This window comes from Motacilla alba, chromosome 4 (genome assembly GCF_015832195.1).
Source record: "Motacilla alba alba isolate MOTALB_02 chromosome 4, Motacilla_alba_V1.0_pri, whole genome shotgun sequence".
Classification (NCBI taxonomy): Eukaryota; Metazoa; Chordata; class Aves; order Passeriformes; family Motacillidae; genus Motacilla; species Motacilla alba.
The window spans coordinates 56,118,592-56,134,196 of NC_052019.1; the positions used below are offsets into that span (position 1 = coordinate 56,118,592).

Genomic DNA, 15,605 nt, shown 5'->3' on the forward strand with positions numbered 1-15,605 from the left:
GTGGATCTCAAAGCTTCAGTAAAGGAACTTGATTTTGGTCCCACCTCTAACACTGCTGAGCTTTCAGACCAAGCCCACAGAAATTGGAGAGTGCTGAGCATTTGGTGTGTAACAACTCTGTCTCCTTGAGGTAGGTAAGCCAAATTTGATGTGCTGAGCAAGGCTGCAGTAGCCTTTTGGAAGCTGGACAGGGTTAGAAAATAAAGCAAGAGAGTTCTTGGCTACGCACTGTAGAATGGGGTCACTTTCTCCACAGCTCCTTTAGCACTTGTCAAGGAAATAAATTTTCACTTGTCAAACATTTGTGGGTTTAAAAATACCCTGGCCTTGAGTGGTAACACATTGGGTAGTGCAGCAGAACTTTACTTGCACTTCCTTGTATCTCCTGTGTGTAGCCTGCTGCTGGACAGAGAATGAAGACATCCCATAAGGCATGGTCCCCACAGTGGTGAGTTTCCTGTGTTCAAATCTGTCTTGAGTTTCTGCAGTGTTTAGTACAGTCCTAGTATGTGACAAGGCTTTTTTAAAGTTAGTTCTTCTAACAAGGAATAATAATGTCTCAAAGAACAGTGACCTCTGACCTGGTAATTAAAATAACTGGTCTGAGTCATCTTGATGCATCCAGGAAAAAAAGTGTTCATTTACACTAAATTAAATGATAAAGTAAGGTCAAGTCCATTTATCCCCTCAATGTCTTCAATGCGTGCTGAATGCTCTGAAGCAGAGGTGACATTGCCTGGCTCCTCCTAAAGTTGGCTTTTGGTATAATGGCACAAAGGCCACATTCCCGGTTCTTCTATGAAAATATAATCCTGCTGATGCTACAGATAAGAGGTTATCAGGAGGCATTTCCTCAACGGTACTGTTCCTAGAGCACTGCCAGTCTTCCCATCAGCACAATCTGCTTATGCTACCCAGTTCCATACTGGAAATAATTCCCTGAAACACAGCTACCTGCTTTGCTTTTCTCAGGGAATCATAAAGCACTAGCAAACAAGGTTAGATTTAGGCAGGAGTTATGTGAACCCTGCAAGGTTGTCCATTCATATGATAATTATTCTGCATTTATCCCCTTTTTGTAACCTGCTTTTTTATGCACAGCTGCATTTTTTTCCCAGCAGAGCTTAAATTTTGTTTTGTTTGTTTCAAATCCCTGTAGTGCTGTAAGCATTCAGCAATTCTGTCTGATGTGACAAGTCCTTACCATGACTGCTTTGTCATGCCTGAGCTCCCAGCAGCTCAGGCTACTTGTCTGGGACCTTTTGGTCCTGGGACTTTGGATATAAACTCCTTGTCTAGTGATGTGTAGCCCTGGCATGTTGATGGTTGCTTTAGAAATCAGCATTTTCTCAGCACAGGGTTCAACAGATATATTTGCCAAAGTGGGGTTTGTGTGTCCAGCCACATGGGTGTACTGCTAGGGAGGGTTGCCTTGTTTACCTCAAGAACACTTACCTTCTTCACCCCCAAATCACTTTATCTTTTTTCTTTCTCTTTTTATTACTCTCTTGTGAGAGAGACATTATTAACATGTCTCTTGGGTGACCAGTGACTTGATGGTTTATAGCACATAGGGATAATGCAGTTTTCAGAACTTGTTTTCTGAATTTGGGCATGGTATCAGAGGCTCCTGGAGATGCAATAACCTTCTTCTGCACTCCAAGGTTATGGAACTGGGCAGAAAACAAGAGCAACCAAGGGAAACCTGTAGGTACCTTATCATTCAAGACCTCCTGGCATCTCTTGCACAATTTATTGTGCAGCCTGACTGTGTCATGTTGTCCAGTTGTCTCATTCACTTATTTTTTTTTTGAATGCCAGTGCTCTTGGCCCCAGGTAAGAACACAAATCAGCACCTGACATGAGAAATTTTTCATATTATGTATGTGGAGAGGTAGATGATGTTACATTCCAGTTAGTTTTTCTAAAAATTCACCTTAGAGTCCAAAGGAGCTCAGCATTGCTGAAAGAGGTGAATGGAAAGAGGTGACTTCCACAAAGGGCATTTCAGAATGTTCCCCTTCCTCTGGAACATCAAGTTGCCTCACTCACTGTGTATGAATCAGCTCATCCAGGAGAGGAATCCAAAAGGGAATTGTGCCGAGCAATCATAATTCTAACATAGCCCTTATAAAGAGTCTAGTCAAAGTGAAATGTTTATTTAAAAACATCCTCTGTCTAGCTCTTACCTTGGTCTATTCCAGTAGGTTCTGTGACCTTACATTTGTCCTTGTTGAGCTTCATAGGGTTCATGTTAGCCCAAGTTACCCGTAGTACCCACTCTTCCAGCCTGTCCAGATCTTCCTGCAGGGTGAGTCTTACTTCTCAAGTGCCTGTTTCCCCATTTGGCAAATGTCACCAGGGTGCACTTGGTCCCATTGTACAGATCACTTGTGAGGATATTAAACACTTTGGACCCCACTTGTGACAGGTCACCAGCCTGAAGAGGAGCTGTTTACCAGCACCTCTTGGGTGCTTCCTGCCAGCCAGTTCCCCACCCACTGCAAGGACCACTTGTCTAGACCATAATGTGTCTGTTTGTCCAGGAGGAGGCTGTGGGAAACCATATGGAAACCCCAGCAGAAATCCAGGTAAACAATGTTTGCCGCCCGCCGCACTTGGACCGAGCAGTTCCTTTGCCACAGAAGGTGATCAGCTCTGTCAAGCATGATTTGCCCTTGGTGAATCCATCCTGGCTTTTCCCAATCACCTGCCTAATTTTTCTTGTGGCAGCCTCAGGAGGATTTGTTCAGTAACTCTCCCAGGAACTGAAACATAACTTGGTGGCAAAAGCATTTGTAACTTGGGGAAATACGTCAGGTTAGTAATGCCCACACAACCACAAATCTGTGAGGCATCAGCGTGGTTGAAAACCTGACTCTGTCAAAGGCATTTGCCAAACTTGTAGATTGTTTAGGGAAATCTAGATTTCACTGCTGGCTGTTCACATGCTTTCTAGCTGTGTTAAGAGCAGTTGGCAGCAGAGCAGGCTTTCCCCACACCCTGTTCAGTCACGTGTGCATGCATTTCCATCTGCCCATGTTGTTACAATGCGAGATCTGTGCTTCAGCTGAGGAAACCCCTCCTTCTGTGGCATGCAGAATGATTGTCTGATGGTCCCTCATCTGGGGTTAAAGCCATGACCTAGAGCTCAGCTGCTTCATCTAATCATCAAAGCACCTGTGCTCCTGTTTCATATCAGCTGCTATGAGTGGATTGGTTCAGGAGGCTTCACAGAAAGCTCCCGTAGCCTGGACCCCTGCCAGAAGTCATTTTGCTCTATCAGGAGCATGGCATGCTGCAAATGACTGTCACAAAATGAAATGTAAACATTTTCTGTCCTATTTCTTCTTGTTTGAGACTGCTGCTGCTGAGGTGATCTTGCACTTAATTAATCAAGGCTTCTTTAACATGTTTCCAGGCAGGATTCGCTTCTTCCAAAGTCTTTGTAGAGCACAGCTGCCCAGCACACCCATGGGCCAGGCCAGACCTTGTGACAATGATGTTAATGCCATCAGTTCTGCTCTTCTGTGAACCAAAGACAAGTTTGGGGCAGAGAGGATGGTGAGAAATAGGTGGTGGTCATTGTGAGTGAACAGCATCGTAGGAGTGAGTTCACTCCCTTTGCATGGACCAAAGCAAGGGGAATTTTTTTTCTTTTTTAAATTTACTGGGATGAGCCAAAATGGTGCCAGTTGTGTAGGCACTGAAACTTAGCTGTGTCTGAGGACCCTACAAGGTAGAACTGCCCCTACAGTGACATGAGGAGCTTAATTGCTACAAGATCCTTCCCCTTCTCTTTTCTCCTTGCACCCTGAACATTGCTTTGAATTTTTATCCAGTGCTGCCTTTTTAGTTGTCTTTTTAATGTCTGTTTTTTTCTCTTCTCCCCTTGTCATGAATGTTGACATTCATTGGAGGCCTATTCGGTTATCTAAAGGGAGGGCCCTAACAGCACATTTATTCTTAAAGTTGAGCAAAATATCCTGGACCCAGTAGCAGTAGCCTCGTTTGTCATGCTCTTGGCCAAGCCTGAAGTTCTCTTTAGGAGCTGACCTGAAATGCAGCGTCACTGCTGGGAGAAGGGAAAAATGGATCTCTTGGATCTCCCTTTCTTAGCTACATATGATGCACATGTTTGGCTTGTATGTTTAGGAACACTTTCAGTGACTGCCAGCTGGACATTCCAGGCTCTCTGCATAGCATGTTCCTGAAGATCTCGAGCCAGTGTCCCTCATCCAGTTGCAGTTGGGTTCCCTGTGAGGAATGCTGAAGAGCTCAGCAGAGATGCTGGCTTGGCAGCTGCTGCCCCTTTGATAAACCTGCCATGAGAGCCAACATCACATGGCAGCTTCCACTGCCTTGCAGTTCTAGACAGGCAATTACTAAATCTGTTTTGTTTTTTCTTGACAGTTGAGGCAAAATTTTGCAAACACTCACTATGATCTACTGATGAGTGTGTGTGGCTTTAAGAGGTCTCTCTGAAACCAAAAGGAGTGTTTACAGGAGAACTCCCAGCATTCACAAGCTTTTCCTGAACTCAGCTTCTTGAGCTGTGTGTTGATGCAAAGATTGTTCTTCAGCCTGTCAGTATTGGGAATTGTGTGTGGGAAAAGCTGTCAAGCTAGTACAAATCAAAAATTCAAATGATTTGCTGCCTCAGGTAAGCAATCTGTTCTTTAGGTTCCATCTAACCTTCCTGTTGTGTAGTATTTCTCTGAACATAATCATAACTGAATGATGATTTAGAATGCTAGGGAGAATCTAGGGATCCACGCAACTCTTAAAATCTCTGTGGGAGTGTTGGGGGCGAGTATTCTGTGTTTTACTTTTGCAGTACAAAATTATTTTGGAAAGTTAATTTAAAATGGAGATTTCGGATGTAACACACTCAAACCTAAATGCAGAGTGTGCACCCACAGGCACACATCAAGGGAGGAAATAAATGCTTGGATACCATTTTTTGTTCGCTGTAGCAATTATTGGAATGACTGGCTGCTTTGGAAACTGAAAATTTTTCATGTTTGCTTGCTTAACTTTCCCTTTTTCCCACTGTTGACTGCAAGAAAGCATTTTGCATTGGCCTTTTTAACTGCTGAAGCAAAGCTTGGGTGGCATCTATTGTGTACAATGCTGCTCTTTTGTAAAACAGACGTTGAATACCTGCTTTTTCTCTTCTAGAGAAGCTGACCCAAATTGAGCCTTCATAATGGAATTTACAGACATGCAGAACAGTGGCAATAACTAGGAATTAATTTGTTGAAATCTTGGCTTCCCAGGTGCTGTGACAAATGTTGAGATTGTTTAAACAAAATAACCCCCCCCTCAATGCAAGAAGCATAACCACTGAGTGGAAGGAGGTTTAACATGCTGTCCTTTACCAAACAATTGATGCCTTTTGTAACTTGAATCTGTTGAGAAATTATCAGTGCTGGACCTGGGTCTCAGTGGGACCCTCACGCAGATGTAGTGCTTAGAGTACAGTGCTTGCAGGAACAATTCTCTGGAAGTTTGGACAATGAGGGTTTTACACACATATAACTTGCAAAATTTATTATTCTGTCCCTGCCCAACTCTCCCAAGGATAATTTTAATGCAGTTTCCATTTGTTTCTCATTTAGATCTTAACAACTGCCAGTGTGCTCTACACTTATACCACCTGCTATCACTCTCCAAAGTACATCTAACTTCTTTTTTTTTTTTTTGGCAATACATCTGTAAGGAATGAACTTTAACTTATGAAAGTTCATAGGGGTTATGGAACATTTTAAGGCATTCTGAGTGATAAGTGAGTAATGCCAAGTAAGACGATGGAAATTGCTCCTGTTGGCTGCCAAAAGCTAGTTGGGCGTAGCCTCTAGTACAGTCTGGTGCCTACAAGAAGGTGGTTTCTTTTAAAAATCTGTTTTCTTCAATTTAGATATTGAAAGATGAAGGGCTGAAAAGTTTGATTCCTAACATCTGTAGAGCAATTACTTGGATAACAGACTGTATCCAAGTCACTCTTCTTTCTTAAAGTCAACATATCCTTTTGGTTGTATTCTTCCCTACCCTTTTTGTCAGTGTTGTACTCAGCTGTTTCTTTCCTTTGCCCTGCAGCTCCTCGAACCTCACTGTAGCTACACTGTGTGGCTTAGACCCAGTGAAATGCAAGTGCTTTCCAGGATTTGCCCAGCGAGGATGTGCTCCTGGCAGTCAGCTTTGATTCTGGAAAGTGCTAAGGTTAAGAAGATGCAATAAAACAAGTCTAGAGGGAAGTGCTTTGCTAAATTAGGGTTAACAGAGAGTTTTGCTGTCTCAGCCTTCTTCAGACTTCTCATTTCTCACAGCTTCATTTACCTTGTTGAACTGGTTTTTGAGTGTGCTTGCCTGGATGGGTTTCTGAGTTTTGCTCGCTTTCCAACTCAACTTTGGAGGCAGGAGTTTGAGGATGAGATTAACAAACTCCTCCAAATATGTGGAACTCTTGAAACCCTGTGCATTATGGTTGTAGCCCTTGCTTTACAGCACCAACACACACATCTGCAGTGCGGCTGGCTCCTTGCCTACCGGTTGGGAAAGACACAAGAGAATCAAGCCCTTGGCCCAAGGTTTGTGCAGGGTTTGGGATTGCTGGAACACAAGCAACTCTGCAGGTGTGCCGCCTCTCTGTAGAGGCCGCAGGGAGATGCAAGGCAGAAGAGCGCTGACAGCCAGAGGGGCTCAGGGGTCAGGGATTGTTCTACCGGGCTGGGGCAGCCAAGCCTTTATGGAGCACAGTCCTTGCCTCCTGACCCGGCGCAGAAGCGCCCTTTGCAAATGAAAGGCCACCCACGGCTCCCTCAGGCCGGGAAACACAATATCCACCGGACCTTTTTCACCTCCAAATGTGAAGGACTCATCAGGGGCAATAAACGGCAGCGGTAAGATGGATTCCTTGTCAACAGAGCTGGGAGAACACATGATAATTAAAGAACAGCAGGGACTCTGGAAGAGTGAAGGTAAAGGGGTGTGTCTGTTTAAAAACCTGATGCAGTGCAGGGCAATGAGGTGTTTTGAACAGTGTGGTAGGGGCATGAATTTGACCTGAATTTCTGTGTACAAACAAATAACATGTTTTATTCTACAGCAAACGTATTTCAGGAAAGCTTACCGACCATGTCTTTATTCTAATGATTTTACTATTGCTTGGTATGTGTTCCTCCTTCATTGATCCGCCATGCTTGATTAATTGTTTCATAATGCCACAAGCTTCTGGCATTTGTTCCACAAACTTAATGAATTATCATACCTTTATTAGGATAATGTCATGTTCTGTTTTTTTCTGGAGTTAAGGGATGCTGCATTCCCGTTCCTGAACCAACACCTGGGTATGGCCAGCACTGTTAGTGGTGGGCAGAGAGATACCATCTTCCTTTTACAGGCTCTGCTGTAGATGCTGTGGGTAATTTTTGTAGCAATGTATCAGTATCTACACCTTATCTGAAAATAAAAATGTTGCTTCATTCTTGAAACTTCTGGGTCTTTTTTTTTTTTTTTTTTGAAATATCCTTCTGGTCAACATGTCCAGATACAGGTAGGTCTATAAGTAGGTGAGAGGAGACTTAAAAGAACATAATGTACCCACAGCCTGTGCTTTACCACTGATGCCTGAGGTTGGTAGTCTGGCCTTTTCAGGAGTTCAGAATTAAGTAACAATGGCACCCAGGCTGCCTGCACACCTTTATTTGTTTTTTGGTTGGATTTGCATTTCTCTGAAGTGTTTAAATCACAAGCTTCACCTCTGGAGAACTCTATTCTCATCCAATGCATGGCTAGATATGAATGGATCTTCAAATATTATATACAGCCTAAATACCATGTGGAATGATGATCACCTGATGATCCGCCTTTCCGGACAGGTTTTTAGGACAGAGAGCTCAGTGGTGCATTTCTGAGCTTATCAGGAGCTGAAGAGTACAAAGAGCTTATTTTATTGATTTGTTTTGTTTGCATTTTACTTAAGGGAGACGTTTTCCTTCATTTGCAATACATCTTACAAAGACAATATAAAAAAAGAGGACACTTGCATCCCTGATCAGTGAATAGAACCAGGTGAGAAAAGCTGATTTTGGAAACAAACATGACAGAGGAGCCAACAGGTGACAGGACATGTTCTGACAGAAAGCTTTCTTTGGAGAAATGCTGATTTGTCAGATGTACGAGTGCTTTTGAAGGGGGACAGGTAAAAAACTGCTAGAAACTTTGGGTGAAAGCAAACAATTCTTTCTTCCTGGAGAAAGCTCAGCTGTTGTGGAAAATCTAGAGAATATTTTTTTTTCTGTTATATTTTGTTCTGCCTGAAAGAGCTGATATGAATTTTATTTAATCTTTGAGGAGACAGTACAGACTCGAGATTTCCCATAAAGGTTATCTGGAATAGGAAAACAATCAAGTACAAACCCTCCTCCTGGTATCTGCCGAGTACTTTGACACAAGCTGTGCTTTAAACCAGAAAAGTAGGAGGAACATAATGTTGTTGCAGTGTCGGTAGAAACCTTAGCCATACACAGTCACGGAGAAAAGTTGAAGGGATCTTGGATGAATGTTTTTTTGCCTGCTGAGCGCTTGGTTAATTCCTAGTTAAGAGCAGTTGCAGGAGTAGTTTGTATCCATAATTGCGCCAAGAAACAGCCAGAGCAAAGGACAGGTATTGCTGCTTTCCGAGCGCGTCTGCAAACCGCGGCCAGGAGCAGAGCCCAGCAGAAGTTGCATAACCAGCTTCATCGGCGCACAACAAACCTTTCCCCAAAGGTTTCTTAGCCTGCAATTCCAGCTCTGGCTTTAGCAGCGCGCTCAGGACCTCCTTTGCCGCATCTGCGCGGACACCTGGGATGCGTGTCCGCAGCTGGGCTGTGCGTTCGCTGCGAAGATTTGGAAACTCCCGAAATTTTGAAAAATTCGTAGCCTTTTATTCTGTCTTTCTAAAACCACCCCGCCCCCCCATACAAATAATGATGACAATAATAATAATAAAATTAAAAATAAAAAAATAAACCCCAAACAAAACAGCAGATAACTGAAGCAGAGCCCCCGCGGGGCCGTGGCGGAGGGCAGGGGCCGGCTGCCGGAGCGGCCCCGACCCGTCCCGCTCCGCTCGGCCCGTGCCCTTTCGCCCCGCTCGCCGCAGGCAGCGCCTCAGGAGGGCTCCGGGCCGGGCACGGCCCTCCCGCCGCCCGCCCGGGCAGAGGCCGGGCCGTACCACGAGCGCCCGGCCGGGCAGGGGGAGGCGGGCGCGGGGCGGGCGCGGGGCCCGCTCTGCCGCAGGTCCCGCCGCCCCGGGCACCGCGGAGACACCGAGCGGGACCGCGGCCCGGGAGGACGGCGGCACCCGGCCCCGCCGGCTGCGGGCCGGAGCGGGGCCGTCCCCAGGGGCCGGGCGGGCCCCCCTCCCTGCCGGCGGCCGGGGGAGGGCCGGGCGCCCGGATGTCGATCAAAATGAGCGAGCCCCAGCCCTGCGCCGGCCGCCCGGGCGGGGGGAGCCGCGGCGCGGCGGCACCGGGCACCGGTGGGGAGGCGGCCGGCACATGGGACGGCGGGCTTTGGCAGCGGGGTAGAGCCTGGACGGCTGCGGACGGAGCTCATGGATAGAGGACGTTTGGCAGGATAACCCCGCGATGGCTGCCCAGTCGAGGTACGGCACTAAATAACTTTGGTCGCGCTCGGTGCGTCTCGTTTTAGAGCTGGGTTTGTGATGCCCTGGCCGCTGGTCAGGCTCTCTTGGCTGTGGGGCTTTACCCCGAGCCCCCGGTAGGTTTTGTCCTTGTGTTTTGTTCACCGCCGTGCCCGCTCCCTCTTCCCAGCGTCAACTTTCTTCCAGCAGGAAAAACAAAGTCATAATTGCTCCCCGTCAAATCTCTCCCAGTCCAACAAGTTAAAAGCTCCTTGGAACTGATTTCCTTCTCCCCCGTGGACTTGTCTGTTTAAAACCTCTTTGAAAGTGATTCTCTTCTCCTCTCCAGACTTGTCCGGCGTTTATTTATTTCTGTTCGCCCGTGACCAGCCCGGGTCTCTGCCATTGCTCACGGCTCTGGTTCGGAAGGTGGGGAATGGTTCTGCTCGGCCGGGTCGCGGAGCTGGCTGCGCGCAGGGGAAGCAGGTTGTGTCTGCTGGATAGCTACGAGGATAGAAAATGGTTACAACGCAGAAAATGAGTTACTTAGTTGCTGTCAGGGAGCAAAATTCAAGCGAAAACACCGATCTGGGGTAAATATTCTTCTGGGCTGTGGTTTTAAAGAAGCAGCATTTTGCCTGCTCTCGGAGGAGTTGGGGAGTGTCCTGCCTAAAGTAAATTTCACATTCAGCATGGGGGAGGCAGCTTTTCTTAAGCAGTAGTACTTCATGGAGCAGTGCTATTTAAGGTACCTGTTAAATGCCTTTTAGCGTTTACGATGCCTTAATGGGTATTTCAGAAATGCCAAAGAGAGAAATTCCTTTTTGCTCCTTAGTCCCACACCAAACAGCCCCCCTGCTCCCCTTTCCTGCAGGCAGGGAAAAAAATTAAAATGGTGGTGTATCCTACACATAAGTTTGGCACTCACGGTGCATTTTCACAGCGGTGCTTTTCTGCAGGTTTGAAGCCAAGAGCTGGCTTTAAATTACAAACTGGAGAAGGACAGAGCCCTGCGGTTTGGGGAAGAAGCAGGGGAAGATTGATTGCTTAACAATCAGCTGAGATCTTCTCCGGCTTCCATGGCCTACTCTCCCAATACTGGGAGTATTTTGCATAAAGAGTACTTAACAAAAAGGTAAAGATGGAGTTTCTAGCATCTTTTTTTTCCCCTTTGTATCATGCCTTTGCATGATTTACTGGCCTGCATTATCAGCGTTGCTGTAATAGGACCGCATGCTGGATGCAGCATAAATCCTAGGGATGCTGGCTGGCCCTGGAGCTTGGCTTGGCTCCAAGGCCAGGGACGTGCCTGATGTCTCAGAGGTCGCACAACCATTCTGCTGGGTGGCAGGAGGCCACGCGGGAGCCGGGTCCCAGCAGTAGCCCCCAGCTTCAGCCAGCTGGCCAAGAAAGGGCAGAGTGATGCTGGGGCCAGTGAGCCACATCCCTGACCTGTAAGGTGAACGGTGCAGAGAATCGAGTGTTACAGGCTGAGTGGCTCAGACTGAAGGGAGGAAAATGGTCCAAGGGCTGGGACCGTGGGGCTGAATTCTGCAGGGCAGGTGGAAGACAGTGCCCCACACCTGGCATTTGAGATAGATGTGGGGACAAGACACGCACCTGCCATTCTGTACCCTCCTTCCTTCTCCATCCTGTGCATTAGCTTTTGCTTTTGTCAGGATGCTGTGAGGTGCTCAAGCTGTCAAACTGTGTCAGAGCATTTCAGCACAGTGAGTACAGAGGTTACTCTTTATGCCCGAAGATCAGTGTTAAGATCTCTGATTATTGCTTGTTTTAAGGCATTTAAAGAGAGTAGGAGTGCATATGAGCAGCAGAAATGAGTCTGTAGGAGAGAGGTTGTGTTTGCCAGAAGACCTGTGATGTTTCCCTTTCAGTGGCACAGATCTGCAGGGGTATCCATCCCATTTTAAAAAAAAATTGTGCTTTGTGGGTGTATAAAAGCTTTTATTCAATAGTAAAGGATGAGTTAATTTTCACAACAAATAATTAGAACTCTGCCGCATGGGACTGAGAAGCCACATGTCTCCAGAATTCATTTTGCCGAAACATGTCAGAGGGTTTACTCTGCAAGGTAGCTGACAAAATAAATGGGTGCGCTTTCTATGTTTATTTGTGCTTTGCAAAAAAATACAGGCAATTTTTGCAAGCTCAGTAAATTACTGATGAGGTGGTGTGATACTGAGCTCAGTAGTGGTTTGTGTATCACTCTATACAAGGCCTTCAGGCTCTCCCATCTGCTCACGTTTTCTATTTCTCACATGCTGTTTGCTTTAGCTAGTGAAAGTGATGTGACACAGGGGAGGATGCTTGTTTGGAAACAAGGAAATCCAGCATCCTTTCTTCAGCTTCTTCAGTGCTGTGATCCTCAGCAGCTCATCTGGCATTTGGGCTTCACAATTTTGAAGGGTGGAAGGTTAGGGAAAACAAGGTGATGAAACCTACCTGTTGCTGCTCCTTAGCATTTTACAAACTGTAGTGGTGATAACTGAGGAACTGATGTGCTAATGGATGCCACAGCATTCTTTAAAATCATGATCTTAAGAAATGCTTGCAGGGCGAGTTGGGCATGGTTTGGTTTCAGCTGTTTGAGAATGATCAGCTTCTCCCATTAGCTGCTGCAAGTAGCTTACATCTGGAGCTATTAGGTGGAGAAACCATCCTCCAGTTAGCTTTTTTTTTTTTTTTTTGTATAATGTGGGATTGTGGGGATTTTTTAAGTTGCTCGCTGAGCCGTAGGTTTGCAGCTGTAGCTTTCTATGTGCTTGCTTCTGGAGTGCATGGATGATCTGATGCCTGTGGTGTCCCCAGGCAACAGGGCTGTGTCAGGCTTTTATGGTATATTCAGCAACTTGTGAGCAGAAGCAGAGCTGATCTGATCTGAATAAGGACAAATTTAGTTTCTTGTCGACTGTGGTGTGATGTTCATCATGTGCCATTCAGCTGCTCTGGAATACGGCAGGACCCTTGGGAGGAGTGTGGATCAGACTGACAGAGCCCATCTCATTTCTGCTTCTTTCTTTGTTAAAATATCTGCTCAGCTGCAGCAATTGCAAGCTGAGGATCTTTAGATGAATATGTGCCCCTTTTTTTTTTTTTAAGATGCAGGCTGCTTTTCTCAGGCTGCTTGAGGTCATTTTAAATTGTCTGTAGATGCTGTCAGTTACATTTATTTACAGTAGGAGGATAAACAAAATACTTTGTTGCTGGATGCTAAGAATTTTGGACTGTGTTACATATAACTTTCTTTTCAGTGTGGTCATGGTTAGCATCATTTCTGGTGTGCAGAACCAATGCAATTTCCAAATCTTTGTACATAGGTGAATACAGTACACAGTCAGAGCAACATGAAACCTGAATGATGTGCTGTCTTCCCTACTGGGCTCATACTGCTCTTTCTCCTGAGCCAGCCCTGCAGGGAAGGGTAATGATGGACAGCAGCCTGGGATACCCTCTGTTTCCACCCCCTAAAGCCAAGTTGTACCAGCTAGACCCACAAGAGTCTTGAGAGGAGACTGTACTGCCCATTCTGTTAGAAAAAAGGTGATGCCTTGCAGAAATAAAATGTGGCTTTATCTATATTTGAAAGACAGTAAATTCTGAGGGGAGTGATGCTAAGGCTTTTCCCTGAGGAGAAGCTATGTTGAATGATGCAGCATTAGTTCATTCCGTGTCATTTCACAGCCTTCCAGGCCAGATGTAAAGACACTTTTCATAGCTTGTTTGTTTCACGGATCTTGTTGATACAGGCAAATGCCAGTATTGGTGATGCTGGGTTCCAGTCAGCTGATGGAGGTCAAGAAGGGCTGAAACAATATCTTGTTGGAGTTTACTTGTCTATTGAAAGTTAAAACATCCCATGAAACCCTGTTGGTTTTGCTTGCTACTAGCCCTGCCTAGAAATACAGACCTGTTTTCTCCAGAACCAGATGTCTGGATGATCTATGGCATGTTTTGTGGGCTGCTGGGAATTTTCAGTTTGCAGTTCCTTATTGCCTGGACTTTCTGAGTGTGGAGTTGCTCTGAGGCAGACCCGCAGCTGAACACTCCCACACAGAAGACAGAGATGTTCACAGGGAAGTGGATTTTTCAGGTTGGTTTGGTTGTTTTAGCAGTGGGTATTCCAATTTGCAATAGGCTATTGAAAACTTTGAAGTACATTTGTCATGGCATACTTGAGCTGGTATACAAGGGAATGTTTCCTTAGGTCAGGTAATTTTCCTGTGTCTTAATCTGTGTTACAAAGAGAGGCCTCTTCTCACAGCTTTTTATGAGAAAATCATTTGCTAGTACAACTGCAAGATGCGGCATGAAGAGCAGGAAACAAGCTTTTAATGAGGTGCATAAATTCTCCTCAGCACTTTTCTTCTGAGAGGAGCTATAGTGAATGATACATGAAGCTTTTAAATGCCTTTAAAATATAATAGAAAAGGTGTCTCCTTAAAGTTCTGTGGGAATGCTACCATGACATTGTTTTCCATGAGGTGCAGGGCAGTGAAGTGAGGAAGAGTTCTCCAAAGAGTGCAGAACCTGGCTTTGGTGCTGGGTGGTTGGGGGTGCAGAATTTGCTTACCCGGCATGACAAAAGAGTCACTGTAGAGATGCATGAGCCTCAAAAAAAATAGAGAAAGTACTTTTTCGGTTCAGTCTTGAACACAGCCTGGAGCTTTTTTTTCCCCTGTGGTATGTTATAGTGGAAAATGTCCTGGCTATTTTATGCTTTGCAGTTTTGGCTGCTGCAGTTCATCTGTGTCCATGATAAAAAAGAGAAGAATGTGGGACTGGCTGGGGCAATTATCACTCCCAAATGAGGTGTTACCATAGTAGATTAAGATAGAGCAGCCTCTCCAGCAGAATGCTTTTGTGGGGAACAGACAAGAGCTGCTACGTGTGCTAGGAGAAGATTTTCCACAGTTGCCTATTCATAGACAATTCAGGGAAGTGAAGTTGAACTCTCTATCGGTACACAATCAAGCAGCTGTGGAAAGTGGTGAGAGGTAGAATTCTTGTAGCCCATCTTCCCTCTAGCTGTGGTGGCTGCTGTGTGCAGAGCCAGCCCCAGCTCAGCTCTTTTGCTGCTGAGGTGCAGTTGTTGATCACCTCATTGAACTGCAAGGATTTTTAAAAAGTGCATTTCTTTTGCTGCCTTATTCCTGTATAGGAAGAGGGAGGTGACAAATGGGGAGAAAGAGCAGGTGTGTGGGCACAAAACTGCATTTGAGAATTTGTTCTGCTCCTGTTAATACTTCAGAATTGTCAAGCTGAGGTATCTAGGTACACTTGATTAGGCAACCTTCATCACAAATGCTTCAGGAAGATGTTTGTCTTCTGGATTAGTTTAGGCTTAGATATTGTTTGTAGAATTGTCATTTTCAGTTGTTCCGAGTGTTTATTGTACTAGCAACCTAAAGTTTTCCTTTACTGCTGTTTTTGCAATGTTACCATCAGGTTAAGAGAAAATAATGTCCCTGCTGTAATTTTTAGAGAAAGTTCAACAAGCAAATTGTTAATGGTTAACCTCGGAGACAGCAGCAAAGCTCATTTTCTGAACTGAAAGAGCTGTGGGTTTCATTTTTGTGCTTGCAAATAAAAAAAGGCAACAAAATCCAACCCCAAAAACTCATCAAAGAATAACAAACAACAAAAGCACCTCTATCACTAGTTCAACCAAAACCTGAATAAGAAGTATTTTAAAAAGAAACAAAAGAGGAAACTCTTGAGCATATGGTAGTATTTTTATTCCATATATCTTTGCTTGTTAGAATAGTGTATAAGCTGTAAGCAGCCAGTGATGTATTCCGCAGTGTATGATCAGCTCCTTCATGGCACGGTGTTTAGCAGGTGGTGTGTGCATGTGAGGTGTGTGAGAGAGCTCCAGTGCACGTGCCTCCTCCCTGAGCTGAGCACTGCATTTTGAAATACAGCTGTCTGCTTGCATCTGAAATGGAAAGGAATT

At 45.3% G+C, this 15,605-nt stretch overlaps 1 protein-coding gene across 2 annotated transcripts in view; it reads left to right on the forward strand.

The window, feature by feature from the left end:
* Window positions 1-9,436: 9,436 nt before the first annotated feature.
* The window catches only part of AFF1 (AF4/FMR2 family member 1), a 67,597-nt gene continuing 61,428 nt past the window's right edge, over window positions 9,437-15,605 (forward strand). Inside the window, exons 1-2 of one of the 2 annotated variants that reach the window (XM_038134476.1) lie at window positions 9,437-9,652; window positions 9,981-10,060. Coding sequence is in view for 1 of the 2 variants with exons in the window: in XM_038134475.1 (XP_037990403.1) it covers window positions 9,636-9,652 (17 nt within the window). In the remaining variant the exon portion in view is untranslated. The remainder of the gene's footprint in view (window positions 9,653-9,980; window positions 10,061-15,605) is intronic. The other variant, XM_038134475.1, reaches the window with a different exon arrangement.